Source organism: Conger conger, chromosome 14, assembly GCF_963514075.1.
Source record: "Conger conger chromosome 14, fConCon1.1, whole genome shotgun sequence".
NCBI classification, from domain to species: domain Eukaryota; kingdom Metazoa; phylum Chordata; class Actinopteri; order Anguilliformes; family Congridae; genus Conger; species Conger conger.
This window is the reverse complement of record NC_083773.1, coordinates 4,826,136-4,846,256: the sequence shown is the minus strand read 5'-3', so window position 1 is coordinate 4,846,256 and position 20,121 is coordinate 4,826,136. Positions and strand designations below refer to the sequence as shown.

At 50.6% G+C, this 20,121-nt stretch overlaps 1 protein-coding gene across 2 annotated transcripts in view; it reads left to right on the top strand.

The window, feature by feature from the left end:
- arhgef3 (Rho guanine nucleotide exchange factor (GEF) 3) overlaps positions 1 to 20,121 on the top strand; it is a 102,795-nt gene that overhangs the window by 42,752 nt on the left and 39,922 nt on the right. For both annotated transcript variants that reach the window (XM_061219503.1, XM_061219505.1), the window contains one exon: positions 5,209 to 5,271. In XM_061219503.1, coding sequence (XP_061075487.1) covers positions 5,209 to 5,271 — 63 coding nt within the window. The remainder of the gene's footprint in view (positions 1 to 5,208; positions 5,272 to 20,121) is intronic.

Genomic DNA, 20,121 nt, shown 5'->3' with positions numbered 1-20,121 from the left:
GAGGCCACCAATTCTGATCCTAGAGGAGCGCATGGTTTGCTGGTTTTTCTCTGCAACAGTTTGGAGTTTTGGATCATTGCATTAATGGTTCCACAAGCAAACCCATTCCCTCATGATTTTATACAGTGTGTCGCAGTAACGGGACTGGCCCAAAGCTAGAATGGGGGCGCTCCACATTTGGGTTCAAAATGGAGAGGGTATGGACTTCTCCAAACGGTGACCCTTTGAAGCCCCCACCCACGGAAACCTATGCTTAGTGTATCGCTTAAATGCTCTATATTCAGCACACTTCCCTTTCTGAAATAACACTGTTTTCAGCTGTGGCTGTGAATGGCAGTTAAAGGACATAGTTACGCTTTCCTTTGAAGTGCAGATAGCCCGAAGAAACCGTGACCACTTCTTTCCTTTTTACAGAAATTGAGCTATTATTACGGCGGTGTCTGGTGGAACCGCACATGGGGGAAACTGAGCAGGTGTGTTTGGAGGAAGTGTAATCTCTTCAAGACGGCGCAGGTGGCCATGCCTGATCACTGTTATCCTCTCCCCGAGACCCAAATCTTCAAAACATCGACAACACCAGCTCTGCGGCCGCTGAGGCGGAGTGGTGCTGGTGGCTGGAGGCTTATCTGCTGAAGGAGTTCCTGTTTTGGGTTTTTGAGCGTGAGGGTACCGGGACGAGGGGTCCGTTCTCCGGTAACGTTGTGATTTCCAACTTAGGCAACGGTGCCACAGCATGCTGGGAAGTGGCAGTGTTTGTCCTGAGTGGAAACCGTTCATTAAAGCTGGGAGTGCAGCGTTCTTGACGTTCTTAACGTTGCCCGTGGAGACGGGGCGGCCTGTAGCGTAGCGGTTAAGGTGCGTGACTGGGACAGGCCAGGTTGGTGGTTCGAATCCCAGTGTAGCCGCAATAAGATCCGCACAGCCGTTGGGCCCTTGAGCAAGGCCCTTAACCCTGCATTGCTCCAGGGGAGGATTGTCCCCTGCTTAGTATAATTAACTGTATGTCTCTCTGGATAAGAGCGTCTGCCAAATGCCTATAATGTAATGTAATAATGAGACGGGTGTCAACATCGGTCTTGTGCATCATGGGGAAAAATGCGTGCTTGGGGCTGCTACTTTGGCCGTATGTGCAAAATTAAGGTCGATAGTTTGATCCCCGGTGTAGCGACAATAAGATCTGCACAGCCTTTTGGCCCTTCAGTAAGGCCCTTAACCCCGCATTCCACCACTCCTGCTTAGTCTAAATCAACTGTAAGTCGCTTTGGATATCAGCCAAATTACGAAAATGTAAACGTAAAATTAAATTTTTTAGAGGGAGTGAAACAAAACAAAACGTAACTAAGTTTTGCTTCACTCCCTCTGAGACACACTGTGTCATCCTCTCTGAACTCCTCACCTGTGGTTACTTCATAGCTACCTGTGGAAACGTTTGGGAAGTCTCTCAGCTCCAGGGTTGTGAGTGAGTCAGGGGCAGGTATACACCCTGGAGTTATTCGGGGAGGGGCGGAGTTGATGTGGGAGGTGTCCGTGTGTCTGTCTCTCTGTCAGTGTGTTTTGGCCTTATGTGGATCAGGCAAAATGCATCCGGAACTTTTTGGGCAAAACGGTTTCCATGACGGCAGTTCTTCACAGTCCACAGCTCCCTTCATGCAGGGCTGGTGTGTTTGCCGAATTTTGTTAAATTACCCCGGCTTAATTCTCTAAATGGCTATAAGCACCACTGTCAGTTGAGACCTATAATGTAGCATTCCCCTACCTTCTTTCACCCAGAAGCCCATTTAGCAAAAAATATTCACAGGATAAAACAGCACTTTCAGTATCACCAGACAGTAATCCTGTTTAATGGCGGCCCATATCGACAGCTTTGTGATCTCTTTTGCTGGTTGTTGTCCATCAACCATTGTACTCAAAATTGCAATGCATGTCTCTAAGCAAACATGTTGCATTTCTATCTTAGCCAGACTCTCGGCAGCTCTGTACTGTCTCACACCTCCTTTTCGTTTCCCCCCGTTTTTCAGTTTCGAATTCTGACCTGTATGAGAAACGGATCGGTACTGACATGACACCTCAGTTGCGTGTGGCCCTGCTGTATCTCATGAGTCATGACCGTATAAAAAATGCAGCGGATCAGATTGGCGATTGCCCTTCTGAGGTGGACACGACGGGCCCTCGTCCTGCACCCCTGCTGCAGAGCACGGACGATCGTTCAACCCTCACCCCCCACTGACTTTCAGATCTGACTCAACGCTGACTCTCTCTGGTTTCACTCTGAGTGGGCCTGGCCTAGGGCTCCTCCACGTTCACATCACATGACATGACATTACATTACATTACATTAATGGCATTTGGCAGACGCTCTTATCCAGAGCAACATACAGATGATTAGACTAAGCAGGAGACAATCCTCCCCTGGAGCAATGCAGGGTTAAAGGGCCTTGCTCAAGGGCGGATCTTATTGTGGCTACACCGGGATTAGAACCACCAACCTTGCGAGCCGCCGAGTCGTGTACCTGAACCACTACGCTACCGGCCGCCCCCGCACTCTCGTTGTAACGGCTTTCCTCAGCTGGTACAAGCTGCTCGGGGGAACCTTCCCCGCTGAACCAGGCCACAATGTGCAGGCACGACGGTGTGGCTCAGCTGTGCTATGGCTTCTGGGTACTGTGGTGGTCAATGGTAAATGGTTGGCATTTATATAGCGCCTTTATCCAAAGCGCTGTGCAATTGATGTTTCTCATTCACCCATTCATACGCACTATCACACCGACGGCGATTGGCTTCCACGCAAGGCACCAACCAGCTCGTCAGGAGCATTTGGGGGTTAGGTGTCTTGCTGAGCCAATGTCACCCCTCTCTCCAAATGTTCATTCACATTTGTGTGTGCTGTACAGAGGAGGGGATGGTTTAAAAAATAAAAAATAAAAAAACACAAAGAATGGTATCAGTTGAGATAATCAGTTCCGTTCAGCGCCTTTAATGGCCCTGGTGTTTGTGTGAATCACAGGGCAGAGATTTAGACCATTAAAATGGGCAGTGATTGGACTTTCAGGAGGAAATTAGGCTCACGGTGGCGAAAGGCTTTGATTAGGTCTGGAGCTCTGACATATTCCGCAGATTATTCATATCCCTGGTCTTTTTTTAGCCTCCGATAAGGACCGGCTGGAAATAGTCACGTCTCAAGAGCCTCTTTTGACCTCAAATGTTGGAATTGTTTTTGTTGAAAATGTTTTTGAATTGTTGTAGCATGCTTCATGACTTTATATGGCTGTTAGCTGTAGGACTCCATCATCTTTTTATATGTATTATACTGTATTTAATTTGTGTTATATGTATTTGTATTATGGCTCAATGTTAACCTACATTTAGCACTGAAATGATGTGAAATATTAGCGTGTTGGTCTGAATGTTACTGAAATAAGTACCCCTGTGTGCATTGTGTTTTTTTATCTTCCCTGTTCATTTTTGTTATAAGTAGCTCAAATAACTAACTCTGATGGATGTTCCCTAACATTGTAAGTTGCTCTGAATAGGAGCATCTGCTCAACGAACGTAATGTAAGACAGCGTACAGTACTGTTCACAAAGAAAGTTAAAATGAAACCGAGAGATAAGACCCGTTAGTAATGCGGTTTTCGTGTTTTTCTGAGGGTATTGTTGCTGTGCAGTCTCTCTCCTGGCTTAGCATGAGCACTTTAGGGGGGGCGACTGAGGCGCGCCAGTATCTGCTGTGACCCGAGTCGTTTTCCCGCTTAAAGCAAAAAAAAAAAAAAGAAACCTCAATGTTTGCATTCTCCCAGCATTCCCTCTCTATCGGCCCAGCGCCGTGCATTTCAACAACGCTATCTAACGCAAGGTTAGGCAGCAAGCCAAGAGCTGAGGATATCTCAGAACACATTGAAACAGAACATGAAAACATACAATGTTGTTGGATTGCAACGGGGTACTGTAGGACAAGCATCTGGTTGGGGTGACATGGCTCAGGCAGTAAGAGCAGTCGTCTGGCAGTCGGAGGGTTGCCGGTTCGATCCCCCGCCCGGGCTGTGTCGAAGTGTCCCTGAGCAAGACACCTAACCCCTAAATGCTCCTGACGAGCTGGTCGGCACCTTGCATGGCAGCCAATCGCCGTCGGTGTGTGAGTGTGTGTATGAATGGGTGAATGGAGAAGCATCAATTGTACAGCGCTTTGGATCAGCATGTGCCATCAAGCCCCTCCAGCTGGTCCAGAATGCTGCAGCCCGCCTGATCACCAGTCAGCCCAGGTCGGCTCATGTCACTCCGCTTCTCATTGGCCTCCACTGGCTTCCTATTGCCGCACGCATCCGTTTCAAGGCCCTAGTGTTGGCATTTCAGGCTGCTAAGGGGACTGCCCCACCTTACATACAATCCCTGATCACTCCCTACTCCCCAGCTAGACCACTCCGGTCTGCCAGCTCTGGTCGCCTTACGGTTCCCTCTCTACGTGCACCTGGCGGTCGAGCTGCACGTTCACGCCTGTTTTCCGTTCTGGTTCCTCAGTGGTGGAATGACTTGCCTACCACTGTCAGAACAGCAGAATCCCTCCCCCTATTTTGACGCAGACTCAAAACCCACCTTTTCAAACTCTACCTTAGTCCTCCCTCCTGATTTCCCCTGCCCCTCCTTTCTGATATCCTATCCTTGTCTAACCCCCCCCCCCCCAAAAAAAAAAAAAAAAAAATGCACTTCTGATGACAACTATGTTTAGAACAGCATTTCCTGTGTATTTTGCTAGTTTCTGGATGTGATGCTCTGACTTATGGTAGAACCTATGCACTTGTAAGTCGCTTTGGATTAAAAGCATCTGCCAAATGACTAAAATGTAAAATGTAAAAAATGTAAATGGATAAAGGAGCTTAATGCCACCCATTTACCATTCCATGACTTTTTTTTAACTCTGTGAAAGGAAAATGAAGGATGTACATTACATCACAGTGGCTGACAGTGGTGGTGGTGGTGGTGGTGGTGGTGGTGGTGGTGGTGGTGGTGGTGGCGGTGGTGGTGGCGGTGGCGGTGGCGGTGGCGGTGGAGGGTACCCTGGAGACCGTACAGCAGGGAACGTCACACACTCTCGTCCAGGTTATGCGCTTCTGCAGGAAAAGAGGGACGTTCCGCCACCTCCTCCCTCACCTCCTGTTGACAGGAAGCCGGGGGTCGGGTTGCACTCAGACGCCGTGTTTTTCTCTCTCCGCAGAAGAAGAGGAAGCAGAGGAGGAGGGAGGCCGACGCTCTCAGCCTGTGCAGCCTCGACATCAACGTGAGTAAGAGAGGCCCGTTGCCCTGACGACGCGGTACACCCTGCCGCCCAGCTGGCGGGCCACGCCCACGGTCACCGGGAGGTTCAGTTGTGCGGTAACGCTCTTGACACACCGGGGCTCTGGGTGTGTAATACGCCTCGAGGCGATATCGTACAGACCCCTAGGACAGCGTCATCGCTGTGCACCCACTCACTGAACGATGGAAGGACAGGTAACACGGAAAGATTTCCGCACAACGTGCAGCATGAGTCATCCATCGGAGGTCTAGGCCTGGTCTTCTCACCGATCCACAGTGCGATACGGTTCAACTTATGATTCAAAGGGTCGCTTACTCTAAGCGTCGCTAATACGTGGTCATTATCAACAGGGAATAAACTCAGTCAATCGATTTATTGCTGGTTGATTGTATTTCTAGCCTAAGTGCAATGAGCTCGGTTAACGCGGAATGCAGAATACGTTTGAATGGGAGATAAAAAAAGGGAGGGGGGGGGGGTGAATTATGTACTATGGACCAGCATTTTCAGTTCCTGTTCAGGTCACTAATATTCTTAGATCTTTAATCTCGGCTTCTTATGTTTTCTATTCACAAATGTGTCAGAGCCGGGGGGGGGGGGAGAGAGAGGGATCGGAAACAGCCAATCACGACATCGCTCCTGAACAGCCAGTTACTCTCCGTCAGCTCTGTGTGTTATTTTCACCCTTCACGCCGTGGTGTTGCCACGGCAGCTCTTCGTTAGCCAGTCAGCCCTGCTCTCGGTACGAGGGGCTGGTTATCGGTATTCAAACGGCCTCTCCGATCTTCCGAAAGGTCAGCCAATTTACAGGCCTCCGCACTCTCTCGCACAGCCCTGTTCCCACAACTTAATGGTGCGAGCCATTTTCGGGTATTAATAGAACCGTCCCGAGTTCTCCTGTTGGTGTTGTTTTCGTTGTTTCAGATGTCCCGAAAACCTGGCCGGTCAATTAGACTGCCGTTGCCGGCCGGGCGGAGATTGCTCTGCCAGGTTTTAAGCAGGATATGGTTCTTGTTTCTCGAAGGGTACAGGAGCACTCTGCAGATGACTCTAAATGGCGTGTTGTCAGTACCCAGCTGGGCAGTGTGATGGGCAAAGGGAAGCAATCGGCACCCGTCTTGCCAAGTTTCTTTTGCGCAACCCCGAAGACCCGTTGTGAATGACTCAACCGACTGGGAAGTAATGTACTTCAGAAGATGTAGATGTAGAACACACAACACTGCAGGATGCATTCACAAAATAATTGTGTTGGATTGCGATGATTTACGGTAATGCAGTTACGTTTTATATGTATAGCGCTTTTTTACAGAGACGCTGTCACAAAGCAGGTCCAAAAAACGGACAGTACTGAGCCTGAACCCTCAAACATTGTGAGGAAAAAAAAACTCACAGTGGCAGACAAGTCCCTGATTTTGTGAGGAACCCAGATCTATAGGGCGACATTGGCTCAGACAGTAAGAGCAGTTGTCTGGCAGTCGGAGGGTTGCCAGTTCGATCCCGCCCTGGGTGTGTCGAAGTGTCCCTGAGCAAGACATCTAACCCCCAATTGCCCCTGATGAGCTGGTTGGTGCCTTGCATGGCAGCCAATCGCCGTCGGTGTGCGAATGGGTGAATGAGAGGCATCAATTGTACATCGCTTTGGGTAAAGGCGCTATATAAATGCAGACATTCATAACGAACAAACAGGCCCAGAGTCCGTTATTAAATCCATGTTTTATGATCTTCAGAAATACAATGATGAATAACAGAATTTTTTCAAATACTTTTAAAAATCAGTCCCTTCTGATTTTTCTTCTCACACAGAACGAGGACCTGTTTGGGACTGAGTGGGTTGAGCTAGTGCAGTGTGTTCTGTCCTGAACCATATTAAAATCCACATTCATCCAGGCAGAGGGGTGGTTTTGAGTTATGGCCTTAATGAACCACAGGGCCAGTAAGTCATTAGTCCCTGTAATTAAACCGCTCCGTGCTCTACTCTGATCTCACATCTGAACCCCCCCCCCCACCTTCTCGCTATTGAAAGCAGAGATTTGCACAGGTAGTGCTCAGGAAACAGGATGCGGTTATGTCACCCTCGGATAGGTGAGCCTACGCTGTTTAATCTCAGGCGGGGCTGGACGTGTACCTGCACTGCATCAGAACGTCTCCCCGAACAATCCATCAGGTGAACAGGTGAAATGCAGGTGGTGGGTCAGGTGCTGTGTGCCTGGCTGTATTTGATGAACAGTGCAGGTTAGGGGCTGTGTGCCTGGCTGTATGTGATTAACAGTGCAGGTTAGGGGATGTGTGCCTGGCTGTATGTGATTAACAGTGCAGGTTAGGGGCTGTGTGCCTGGCTGTATGTGATGAACAGTGCAGGTTAGGGGATGTGTGTCTGGCTGTAGCCTGTATGATGAACATTGTGGGGTCAGGAGCTGTGTGGGTCATGGCTGATTTATTGATAACCTGAGAGAGAGAGAGAGACGGGCTTTCCGTTCCTTTGATGCGTGATGTAAGAAGCCCAGGGCTTATGTGTGATCGTACTGTACGTCCCTGCTCATAAGACAGGCTTCCTACATCACGAAACCGCTCGTGGCACACACTGCTCCTCGCGGTGGCCTGACGAGCCGCCGTACAACAGGCTATCTGTCACATAGGCCCAGGCCCCCGTCTAAGCCAACCTGTCATGCGTTTTGTCTTTATATTTTTTTTAGGACAAAATTGTAATTCATTATTAATTTTTTGTGAATTCACAGAACATCGCAACAGCTGAAATAAACTCACATGACCGACGGGCTGAATGGCTTGTTCTTGTTCGTGTTCTTAGATAAGAACACATCAGACGGTGAACTTATCAACTTCCACTTACAGTACACAACAGTGGCAATCTCTGACATCGGTATTATGTGGTATCTGTGTTGTGTGATTACAGTGCAAAGTCTCTCACTTGTTCTGTTTTGTTATTGAAAGACATGATGGAATCTGAACTAGTCTATAGTTTTCTAATGTTTATGTCCCTGAGGGAACATTCTGTTTATTTTTATTCAGTTCTAACCTTTATTTTTTTAATTTACCTTCGCAAAATTCCGAACTAACTTCATTTGCTACAGGAAAAGGGAGTAGAGTGCACATTTATTATATATTCAGTATATCTTAAAATTACCAGGAGTCTAGGACACCTGCCATGACTGGATTAATGTTTGCGTGGTATTATTAGAACACTGGACAGATAGCATTGGTTTATACAGGTTTGTACTGCCAGTTCTATCTGGTGTTTAGTCAGGATTTGTGCTCCACAGCTTTTTCATAGTCAGGTCCTAAATTTGCCCCCAAAACATTGAATCTGCTGCATGTAGGAGCTCATGCAGAAGATGATTGTCTGTGGGAAAGCGTAATGTCCAAGATTCTCTCTCGTCTACAAAGAGGGCTAGAATTAATGAAGTGTATCTTCACCGCTGTGTCCAAGTGCTCTTTCATCTGTGTGGTCCAGTGTGTTTGCTGTGCTTCTCTGCCTCGTTCTTTAGTGCCTTTTCAAGGCGAATCCCTTTTCCTGTGGAAATAATGACAAATTACGAATCCGGGGGTTGACGCTGATGAATTCTGAAAACAAACGAAAAAATGTACCTGAGGTGTAATACCTTTTGAAAGTTCCATCCCTAAGCTGGCCGTTTTTTGTTTTTTTTCAAAGTGAAGAGTAACGGGAGAGTCCTCCCCTCGCAGACGACACGAGACCACGACAAACGTAAGGCCCGGGGGGGTTCCAGCAATAGATTATACCTGATCAACTTCCTGGCCTGTCCTCACAGGAGCGTTCTGGAATCTACTTCGGGGACGTTTGCCCCCCCCCCCCCCCCCGTTCCCCCCCGTTCCCCTGGGCTTCCTCCTTCGTTTCCCAGCATGAGGTCAGAGGTGTGGAGCGCGTGTGGCCCCGAGTGGTAATGGGAGTTCCCGGACAGGGGGGGGTTGGGCGTCCGTGAACAATGAGGTGCTGTAGCTCTGTGACGGGGGCGGGCGGAGGTGACGGCGGTCCCCTGTGTGTTCGGGGGGGACCGTGTTTCAGCGGGACAATGACCGCGCTGATGTCACGCCGACCGTTGTTCCCACCCGACCGCGGGACTCCGTGACAGATGATCGCCCGACGGATGAGGTGATGTGAGGATCACAGATGTGATGTCAGCGGCGGCCTGTAGTGTTGTGGTTCCACTTAACGTTTTTTTGTTTTGAGAATTTCAAGATTGTAGATTTCATGCTTGTTGTTTTGGCTGTTGTTATATGTACCCAGCCTGTTCTGGGGATGTCGGTGGTGGAAATGTGGGGGGTAGACTGGTGTGGTGTGGCTGTGTTTGGGTGTAAGTGGGGGGGGGGGGGGGGGGGACGTGTGGCTGCTTTGCTTCTGTTCACCAAGTCCACTGACCAGCCTGTATATAGGCCAGTTGGCTAATATCGACAGGGCCGGGCATGGGGGAGCTGGGCGGTTGGGGCTGATTGATTTTGTAGCAGGGAGTTGAGTTTGTAAGGGGGGGGGGGGGGTGGCGGGTAACTCCACTACCGTCTCTGCAGTCGTTTGCCCCACTCCTGACTGTGATGAGGAAAAACATGGGTATCGATCTCTATCCGGGCCTTTGGTAAACAAACACGCTCTGGGGCAGTGTGATATGCTGAAAGATGACTGATTCCTTGAAGTCCCGTGTAGGCTGATTGTGTGGGGCTGATTGGTTTTCCCCTGGCGCTGTGCACGTTGCATGTTCACAGTGCCGTCCTTGCATCAGTAGGACACTCTTAAGAGAACGGAAACGGGAGAACTTCAGCTCTTAGGGTTTTACTTCAGCTGAAAGCTCCTCAGAAACGCCAGGCTTCTTCAGCACCTCCGCGATGCACACTGTGATGTGCGAGAGCAGGATAAGTGCATTACTGCGTTTCCCCCCCCCCCCCCCCCTCATTCTGAAGATGAAGAAGGTCTCCTCTCTCCACTCTCAACGGATGACTTAAAGGAAACTTCTGTTTTCAGTCCGTTCTGTGGATAATAAACCAGGGTCTGCTTTCACAGCCCAGAGTCTGTCGGATGCTGTGACTCATTCGTGCGAAACCGCACACCTGTTGGTGATAAAACGGCGCACGGTTACAAGCAGATGTTTGAGAACAGCACTCGGCCGTTTATTAAGAAGCAAAATTGTGTTATCTCTGAAGCTGGGGATTTCCTATTGTTTCTTTTTTTCCCCAACTCTGCATGCCATATCTCTGACAGCGATGGATGGATTTTTTTGAAAATGATGCTTTAATTTAGGCTAATATTGACATCTCTTAAGCTGTACTTGGTCTCATTCTAGTTCAGTTATTGATTTATGCTTAATTTGGAACTGACCAAAAACACAACGTTAAAAGTGTTTTAGTGCATATCTGTGACTGAAAACTGTACAAAACAAAAATGTAAAGATTATACACTACCATTCAAAAGTTTGGGGTTTTCTGATTTAATATTTAGTTTTCTCAGTTTGTAATCAAACAATTCATACGTGGTCAAAGCGCTAGCTTTTATTAAATGGTATTTTTATGCATTTGCTTTTTATACACTATGGAACACATGTGTTGGCTAAATGGCTTTAATGGCCAATCGTGGTGGTGAGGTAGGGAGGGAAAGGTGCAGCCTGAAGAGATGAGCCTTCAGTCTGCGTTTGAAAGAGGTCAGAGACTCTGCTGTTCTGACGTCCACAGTCCTGCAGCCTGTGGAGGAACAGAGAGCACATTCAGGCACGAGGGCAGGGATGGTCGTGAACGACACGGTGTGCGTTCAGGACTGGACTGGGAGGGGGTGTCCCTCAGTGGATTAAGGCTGTGGTAATTGCGCTTGAAAGCAGAGCCGGGGCGTCCATCACCGCTGTGGAGGCCGGGGGCCGGCTGCCGTGGACGTCCTGTCCGTACCTGTGGGCAGGTGTCTGTGGTCTCCTCGCCCGACCGGTCACCTCTCCACCGCGGTCTCCTCCCCCGACCGGTCTCCTCACCACCGCGGTCACCTCTCCACCGCGGTCTCCTCGCCCGACCGGTCACTTCTCCACCGTGGTCTCCTCGCCCGACCGGTCTCCTCACCACCGCGGTCTCCTCGCTGACCGGTCTCCTCTCCACCGCGGTCTCCTCGCCCGACCGGTCACTTCTCCACCGTGGTCTCCTCGCCCGACCGGTCTCCTCACCACCGCGGTCTCCTCGCTGACCGGTCTCCTCTCCACCGCGGTCTCCTCGCTGACCAGTCACCTCTCCACCGCGGTCACCTCTCCACCGCGGTCTCCTCGCCCGACCGGTCACCTCACCACCGCGGTCTCCTCCCCCGACTGGTCCCCTCTCCACCGCGGTCTCCTCGCCCGACCGGTCACCTCTCCACCGCGGTCTCCTCGCCCGACCGGTCACCTCACCACCGCGGTCTCCTCCCCCGACCGGTCTCCTCACCACCGCTGTCTCCTCGCCCGACCGGTTACCTCTCCACCGCGGTCTCCTCACCCGACCGGTCACCTCACCACTGCGGTCACCTCACCACCGCGGTCTCCTCGCCTGACCGGTCACCTCTCCACCGCGGTCTCCTCGCTGACCGGTCACCTCTCCACCGCGGTCACCTCTCCACCGCGGTCTCCTCGCCCGACCGGTCACCTCACCACCGCGGTCTCCTCCCCCGACTGGTCCCCTCTCCACCGCGGTCTCCTCGCCCGACCGGTCACCTCTCCACCGCGGTCTCCTCGCCCGACCGGTCACCTCACCACCGCGGTCTCCTCCCCCGACCGGTCTCCTCACCACCGCTGTCTCCTCGCCCGACCGGTTACCTCTCCACCGCGGTCTCCTCACCCGACCGGTCACCTCACCACTGCGGTCACCTCACCACCGCGGTCTCCTCGCTGACCGGTCACCTCTCCACCGCGGTCTCCTCGCTGACCGGTCACCTCTCCACCGCGGTCACCTCTCCACCGCGGTCTCCTCACCCGACCGGTCACCTCACCACCGCGGTCTCCTTGCCCAACCGGTCACCTCACCACCGCGGTCTCCTCCCCCGACCGGTCACCTCTCCACCGCGGTCTCCTCCCCCGACCGGTTCCCTCTCCACCGCGGTCTCCTCGCCCGACTGGTCACCTCGCCCGACCGGTCACCTCTCCACCGCGGTCTCCTCGCCCGACCGGTCACCTCTCCACCGCGGTCTCCTCACCCGACCGGTCACCTCACCACCGCGGTCTCCTCGCCCGACCGGTCACCTCACCACCGCGGTCACGGAGCCCCAGGGCCGCGCCTGACCCCCTGCTGTTGGGTCCAGCTGTCACCTGCCACTCCTGGGCCCAAACGGCCAGGTTCAAGGCTCGACCTGTTCGCCCTGGAGGGAGGGAGGGAGGGAAGGGGAAAGGGAGGGGTAGAGCGAGAAACCGCATGCGAGAGAGAGAGAGAGAGATTTATCACAAGCCGTTTTGCTTCCTTCAAGCAACGAGCCTGACGTCTGACACAAGCAGAGGAAGCGTTGCTTTCTGCATCTGGTTTTATGGTTGCAACGATGGCGATGGGCAAGTTACATTAGCCGCACACTGAACACACTGACTCTGTACTGAACCCACTGACTGCACGCTGAACACACTGACCGCACACTGAACACACTGACTCTGTACTGAACCCACTGACTGCACACTGAACACACTGAAATCACTGAACACACTGACTGCACACTGTTTCCCTGTGATTTTACACAGTTTTTATTGATGAATTTGTTTTTGATTCCAGACCGAACTGGCGATTCAGACAGGTATGCTGGCCCCAGTGTGGGGCGCAGACAGCTCGTGTGGGCCGGGCCCCAGTGTGAGCCGGGCCCCAGTGTGACCCGGGCCCCAGTGTGAGCCGGGCCCCAGTGTGAGCCGGGCCCCAGTGTGACCCGGGCCCCAGTGTGAGCCGGGCCCCAGTGTGACCCGGGCCCCAGTGTGACCCGGGCCCCAGTGTGAGCCGGGCCCCAGTGTGACCCGGGCCGTGTTTAACGAGGCACTAAAGACAGCAGCTGGGGCCTTTACCCCCGAAACCTTCTGGGGGAGAAACGGCCCAGCTGTGCTGCTAGCTCATCCCCCTGCCCCAGCGTCCGGTCCTGCAGGATGGATCGGGAGGGGCAGAACGCACACCTGCCCAAACCCCAGCACCCCCCCCCACCTCACCCGGCGTCTGTCTCTCCTTCGTCCGACCTGTTTAACATAATGATGTAATGGAGTCATCTGCCAGATACTAACAATCACAGCGACAGAGAGACAAACTACACTAACAATCACAGTGACAGAGTGACAAACTATACTAACAATCACAGTGACAGAGCGACAAACTATACTAACAATCACAGTGACAGAGTGACAAACTATACTAACAATCACAGTGACAGAGCGACAAACTATACTAACAATCACAGTGACAGAGTGACAAACTATACTAACAATCACAGTGACAGAGCGACAAACTATACTAACAATCACAGTGACAGAGTGACAAACTATACTAACAATCACAGTGACAGAGTGACAAACTATACTAACAATCACAGTGACAGAGCGACAAACTATACTAACAATCACAGTGACAGAGTGACAAACTATACTAACAATCACAGTGACAGAGCGACAAACTATACTAACAATCACAGTGACAGAGTGACAAACTATACTAACAATCACAGTGACAGAGCGACAAACTATACTAACAATCACAGTGACAGAGTGACAAACTATACTAACAATCACAGTGACAGAGCGACAAACTATACTAACAATCACAGTGACAGAGTGACAAACTATACTAACAATCACAGTGACAGAGCGACAAACTATACTAACAATCACAGTGACAGAGCGACAAACTATACTAACAATCACAGTGACAGAGCGACAAACTATACTAACAATCACAGTGACAGAGTAACAAACTATACTAACAATCACAGTGACAGAGTGACAAACTATACTAACAATCACAGTGACAGAGTGACAAACTATACTAACAATCACAGTGACAGAGTGATAAACTACACTAACAATCACAGTGACAGAGTGACAAACTACATGAGACACAAGCCGGCACTGGAGCTAGATATGCGCCAAGCCGAAATCAAATCAGTTCCATCACCTGGAGGCAGGCCACAATACAGTCAAGAGCTTTTTGCAGTTGCTTCTGTGGAGTAGCAGCTAGCTCTGTACTGTTGGGCTATAGTTCAGCGTAAAACAGGCTGATGTTGGTTTTTCTGCTGGCACAGATGCCCTCCATTACTCTGAATAGGTCTTCAATTCTCACCTCCTTCTGAACTTATTTTTCAATCAACCAACCAATTTTATTTTTGTATAATGTGTTTCACACCCGGATGTGAACAGCCGTGAAAGCAGGCAGCAAAAAGCAGGCAAGGCATGGCTCAGTCTATCCCTATAAATAACGTGAAAAGTTATTATTTTAACAATAACCACTGACTCCACCTTTCTTGTCTGCAGTGGCACTGAGCTCCACAGACAGGAAGAGGAAGTTGCGTGCGCCAGTAGTCCCTCGCCTTCCGAGTTTAAACGCTGACTGACCTTCTTTGAGATTCTCTGAGTCTGAGACCTACGGTATTCGGTGACGGGGCAGCTCAGCGTTTTACTGCAGTGTTTGGATAACTCTCCACTGTGGGTGGAACTGATTCATCTGAATTCTGGGATATTAGCACTGCATCATTTTGATAAACCTCTGACGTAAGGCGGAGGGGTTTGATAGATCCGAATTCCGGCGCTGGAACCGGGTTGTAAATAGTGCCGTTCTTGTGTGCTTACGGTGAGCTGTCCTTGGCTGAAGCTGAAAAACTCCAGTACGGGGGTCGGTTAAAGAGGTTTAACGCAAAACAATGCTAAAGCCTCTCGCAAAAGATTTGGGAATATTCCGATGTGAGAATATGAATATGAGTGTTTTTATCTACACATCGTTGTTTTTCTGGGAGGATCCGTAAAGCGTAGTGAGTAACCTGTGGGCTGTGTAACCGCATACCTACCTGCTCAGAAGTGTCTCGTTCAGGTGAAAATACCTGTCTGAGACCGAATGGAGCAGTTATCAGCATCCTCAGACTTGCTGACAGACAGGCCGCAGATGAGTGAAGACCTCACCACTGGAGAGAGAGTCACAACACACCGGACCCTTTCAGCGCACAAACAAGTGTCTGAACAAGGCCTTTCAGCCGCTCAGCAACAGTGTGAAAGGAGCAGAGATATTTTAAAAGCTGTGCTGTACACTAAATTTTCTTTTTTTACTTTCTTGGACCCTCATTTAAAATATAACTGTACATTTTTAGGCAGTGTTTCCCTGGCATGCTGCAGGAGGTGGGGATTGATGCTACTCCCAGCACTCAATCTGGATTTCTAGCCTTTACCTTAAAGAGCAGGCATGTGATTCCATGAACTTTCATCTGTTGAATCTATGATATGTTTACACTTAACATATGTATACACACACCATAGATCCACCAGATTTATTTTTGCACGATAAGGACGTGTCCTTACTACGCTTTACATGCATCTCATTGGGAGTGTGAGAGCAGTGCATTCTGGGGGCTTTGATTGAGGCAGCCTCTGGCCCGCACTGACAGTCCACCCCCCCCCCCCAGCAGGGGGCGCTGTGTGGTGTGTCCGCTGTCCTGATTCTTTCATTAAAAGACCCACAGACCCCCCTCAGCAGCCTCCGCGTGGGGCTGGCGGCGAGGGAGGTGCTGAAAAGCAGGCCTCCGGTGCCTCTCTGGGGCTTCCTGAGGTCTGGGCCCCCGGGGCCCGGCCTTGTGTACGGGGCAGGAAGCCTGAGAGGACGGCTGGCCTCGGCCGGAGGGGGGCAGGGGGTTTCGGAGAGCCACAGAGTGCACGGCGTTTTCGCCGTGACTCAGCAGTTTAACGGAGAGGGTAAAACCCCGGCGCTCTGCTTCCACGTTCTCTCCCCGCAGGCCGCGTTGAGCTGGGGCTCCAGTGGGCACTGCTGGGCTGGTGCTGCTGACCAGCGGCTGGTCTGGGATCAGCTTCCTGTCCTAGATCCGAAACGCACGACTACATCAAGGGCTGCTACGCGTGCCTCTAAATTTGCCCAGGCGACCAGTCGAGGTTAATTAACCGCTTAAACAGATGCTTTAATGTATAAATGTATTGAGTGACTGCAAGCCTTGATATAACTCGATGTGACGTGATGTAACTCGATTAATTGCGTTTGATATTTTGCCGAGACTCATTTCTGCACGACTTCTTTTCTGAGTCATCATCGCCAGGGACCGCAGCACCTGCGCTGAGGGGAGATGAGCGACCGCACAAACCGCACGAACGTCCCCGAAATTACAGAGGAATGACACTCCTCTCCCGCCCGGCCCTGCACACTCTGCGCCCCGTTAAACGTGCGGTGTGTCACCGGCTCTCTCCCTCCTGCTGCTGCCCTGCGGTTATACCTGGCACCTTCACTCCCCGTGAACCCAACTTTCACACTTTCCCTGTGTGGGTTACTTTGTCCCTGACTCTGCTCACCCTAACCAGTACCCTTACTGTACATTTACCCGTCGAGACCGTTTTATTCAGAGCGACATCAACCGATCTTTCAGCATTTGTGCATGCAATGCATTTACTCACCTGGATATTTTTCATTAACCATTAGCACTTTGTCCTATTAGCTGGGCGACAGAGTTTCTATTTATTTTGTTTAGTTATATATTTGTCTTAAATACATCTTTGGCACAGAATATTTAAAGGGACATACTTAATAATTTTTCTGTTCTTTTTTTGTCCATTTCATCACAGAGGTTTGTGCTGTACTATAAGGATTACTGGTTCCTTTGCTTTATGCAGTTAATTCTGCCTTTGAAGCATTAACTTGACTGTGATGAAAGTATTGGAAGATAGCTCACAGTACTGCCCATCACACGACTGTGTGCTCTTTGGCAATATTGTAAAATGTAAGCTTGGATGTGATACACATATTTGGACGACAGTAGGTGTAATATGAACTATCCACACCCTCTGCAGGGATGTTTCTTGCTGCTTTCAGGAGCTGGCTGGCTACGGAAAGGGCCCCCGCTGAACGCTATCCGGGATGGGGTAATTGAATCCGTAAAAGAAAAATAAGCACAGGAGGGTCTTTGGGTGAGAGGGGGGGTTGGTTATCGCGGGATGATTGAGTTCGCCCGTCTGTCCGTGGGTCTATTCCTGGACAGGTGGGTCGAGGGCTCTCTTCCTGTGTTCTCCGGGCGGGGAACGGGGAACGGGGGTGCTGGGACAGTCCTTCCTGAGACGGAAGCCCGGAATTACAGCAGAGGTGGCGTTTTATAAATACACTGGCGCTGTTCTCTCAGGGTAAGAGCTGTTCTCTCAGGGTAAGAGCTGTTCTCTCAGGGTAAGAGCTGTTCTCTCAGGGTAAGAGCTGTTCTCTCAGGGTAAGAGCTGTTCTCTCAGGGTAAGAGCTGCTCTCTCAGGGTAAGAGCTGTTCTCTCAGGGTAAGAGCTGTTCTCTCAGGGTAAGAGCTGTTCTCTCAGGGTAAGAGCTGTTCTCTCAGGGTAAGACCGCGGCCCTGCAGAGTACCCCGGCTCGTGTGAGTGCCTGGCGGTAAACTGACACGAGTGCAGAATTGAGATTTTACATCCAGGGTTTTTTTTTCTCATCAGTCGCCCGTATCTGAAGATGTCTGAGGCACGTTCTTATTTTCATTACGCTTCGTTCCTGCAGCCGAGCTGCTCGCTGAAGCCGTCCGTCTCACGTGGCTTTGCTCTGTGCAGCGGGGCTCCTGAAGCCCTGCTACTGAGTGACCAGCCCAGCGCCCTGCACTGCTCCCTGATGTGTGACACACAGACGGGCGGGCCATCGCAGCAGGGCCCTGGTTTTAGAGCTGGGGTCCGTGGGGGGTCCTTGGGCCAAGGCTAATGATAAGTAAATGGTTGGCACTTACATAGCGCCTTTATCCAAAGCGCTGCACAACTGATGCTTCTCATTCGCCCGTTCATACACACACTCACACACCGACGGCGATCGGCTGCCATGCAAGGCACCGAACAGCTCGTCAGGAGCATTTTTTTGTTGGGCGTCTTGCTCAGGGACAGTTTGACACACCCGGGGTGGGATCGAAGCGGTAACCCCTCCGACCGCCAAACGACCGCTCTTACCTCCTGAGGTGAAACATCACGGCGAAATGATGTGTGTGGTTTTCGCGAGGCGGGCGTAGGTGCTGTACAGTACCGTGCGTGCTGGGGCGTCGTGTTCTCTGGCTGTCCCAGTATAAATCAGGTGTGTGTTCTCCACTATTATAAGTTACTGGAGATGGGAGTAGCTGCCCCAGATGATGTAATTCATGTCCAGTGTGTGAGATGCCCCCCCCCCCCTCCCAGCTGTCAGGTGTCTTCCTGAACTCAAGGTCAGGAGGGGGGGGGGGGGGGGGGGGGGGGTCATGTCAGAATGTTTCTGCTCTTTATTGCAGACCGGAGGGCCGGGGGTGCGGGGGGGTGAAAATTGCAGGTTGTAAAATTGTCTGTCTGTCAGTCAGTCTGTCTGTCTGTCTGTCTGTCGGTGGTGTCAGTGCAGTGCGCCGGGCAGCATTCCTGGGGGCCTTCGCGTGCGAGAGGCAGGGGGGGGGGGGATAGAGCGATTCTCAGCCGCCTTGCTCATCCTGAACAGATGGTTCTCCTCGGTGTAAACAGTGCGGGCCTGTCGCTGCAGGAGCGGGGCGGAGAGGAGGCGCGGGGGCAGGGGGCCGTGTCTGCGTTCGGGATGAGGCGCACTGCGACCGCACCGGGGCTGCCAGCGCTGCCTCGCCGGGGCGGGGGGGAAGTGATGTCACAGCAATCACGCCGCGGCGCATGCTAACGAAACGGCAGCCTCAACGTGTTTCATTCCCGTCAATCGCCGGAGCGCAATGTCAAGCAAGTAATTTCGTTTTTTTCAGACACTCAATTAAGCCATTAATCAATTTACATTTTACATTTGACATTTTAGTCATTTGGCAGATGCTTTGAATCCGAAGCGACTTACAAGTGCACAGGTTCTTCCACAGGGTAAAGCATCACATCCATAACTAGTAAAATACACATTAAGTGCTGTTCTAAACAACATACAGTAACCGTAAGTGCCATTTATTTTATTTTTTATTATTTTATTATTAAAGGTCAATTTTGTTACAGGACAAACATTTTTCTTTTTTTTTTTACCAAATATGGGATGTCCTAATATGGCCACCCCATCATGGCTTCCTGTTTCTTTTTATAATTTTTTATTTATTTAATTTTTATTTGAGTCGGTACAATGCCAAGAAACAGCATCATTGCTGCCAGTTTACACCAGGTTCATGTATCTGATGTTCTGCACACAGAGATTATGGCTATTGCAGTTTCCAACATCCTGTCCGTAGTTAGGCTTTTTTTCTTTTCTTTTTTTTTTTTTAACAGAAAGGAAAAAGATTTTAAATAATCTGCGCGGGTTGGATTCAGGTCTCTGGTGCTGTTTCCAGGGTCAGCTCAGCTTGGGGTCGCTCTCCTGAGAGAACTCTCACGTGCAGGCTTCAAACAAAGCGCTTTGTCCTGCTTTTGTTTTTAATCTCCTTAAACGCTCAGAGCTGCGTGGAATAAAGAGAGACCTTTCACAGGATATGTTGCCTATGCCCTAGTGAAGGACTGCCAAATTAGGCTTTGGAAACGAGGTGTGCTGACTCTCGTAACTCAATTCCTGAAATATAGCAGGAATTCAGTTCTGGTACACACCAAAATCCACCCAGACACTGTGGCCCTCCGTGTTTTAAGTTTGTCTGGTTTCTGCCCTCAATTTTTCATTCTGTATTTAAAAAAATAAAATAGTAATTATTTTCTTTTCTGAAGGAAATGAAAGGATAATTTGGCATGAA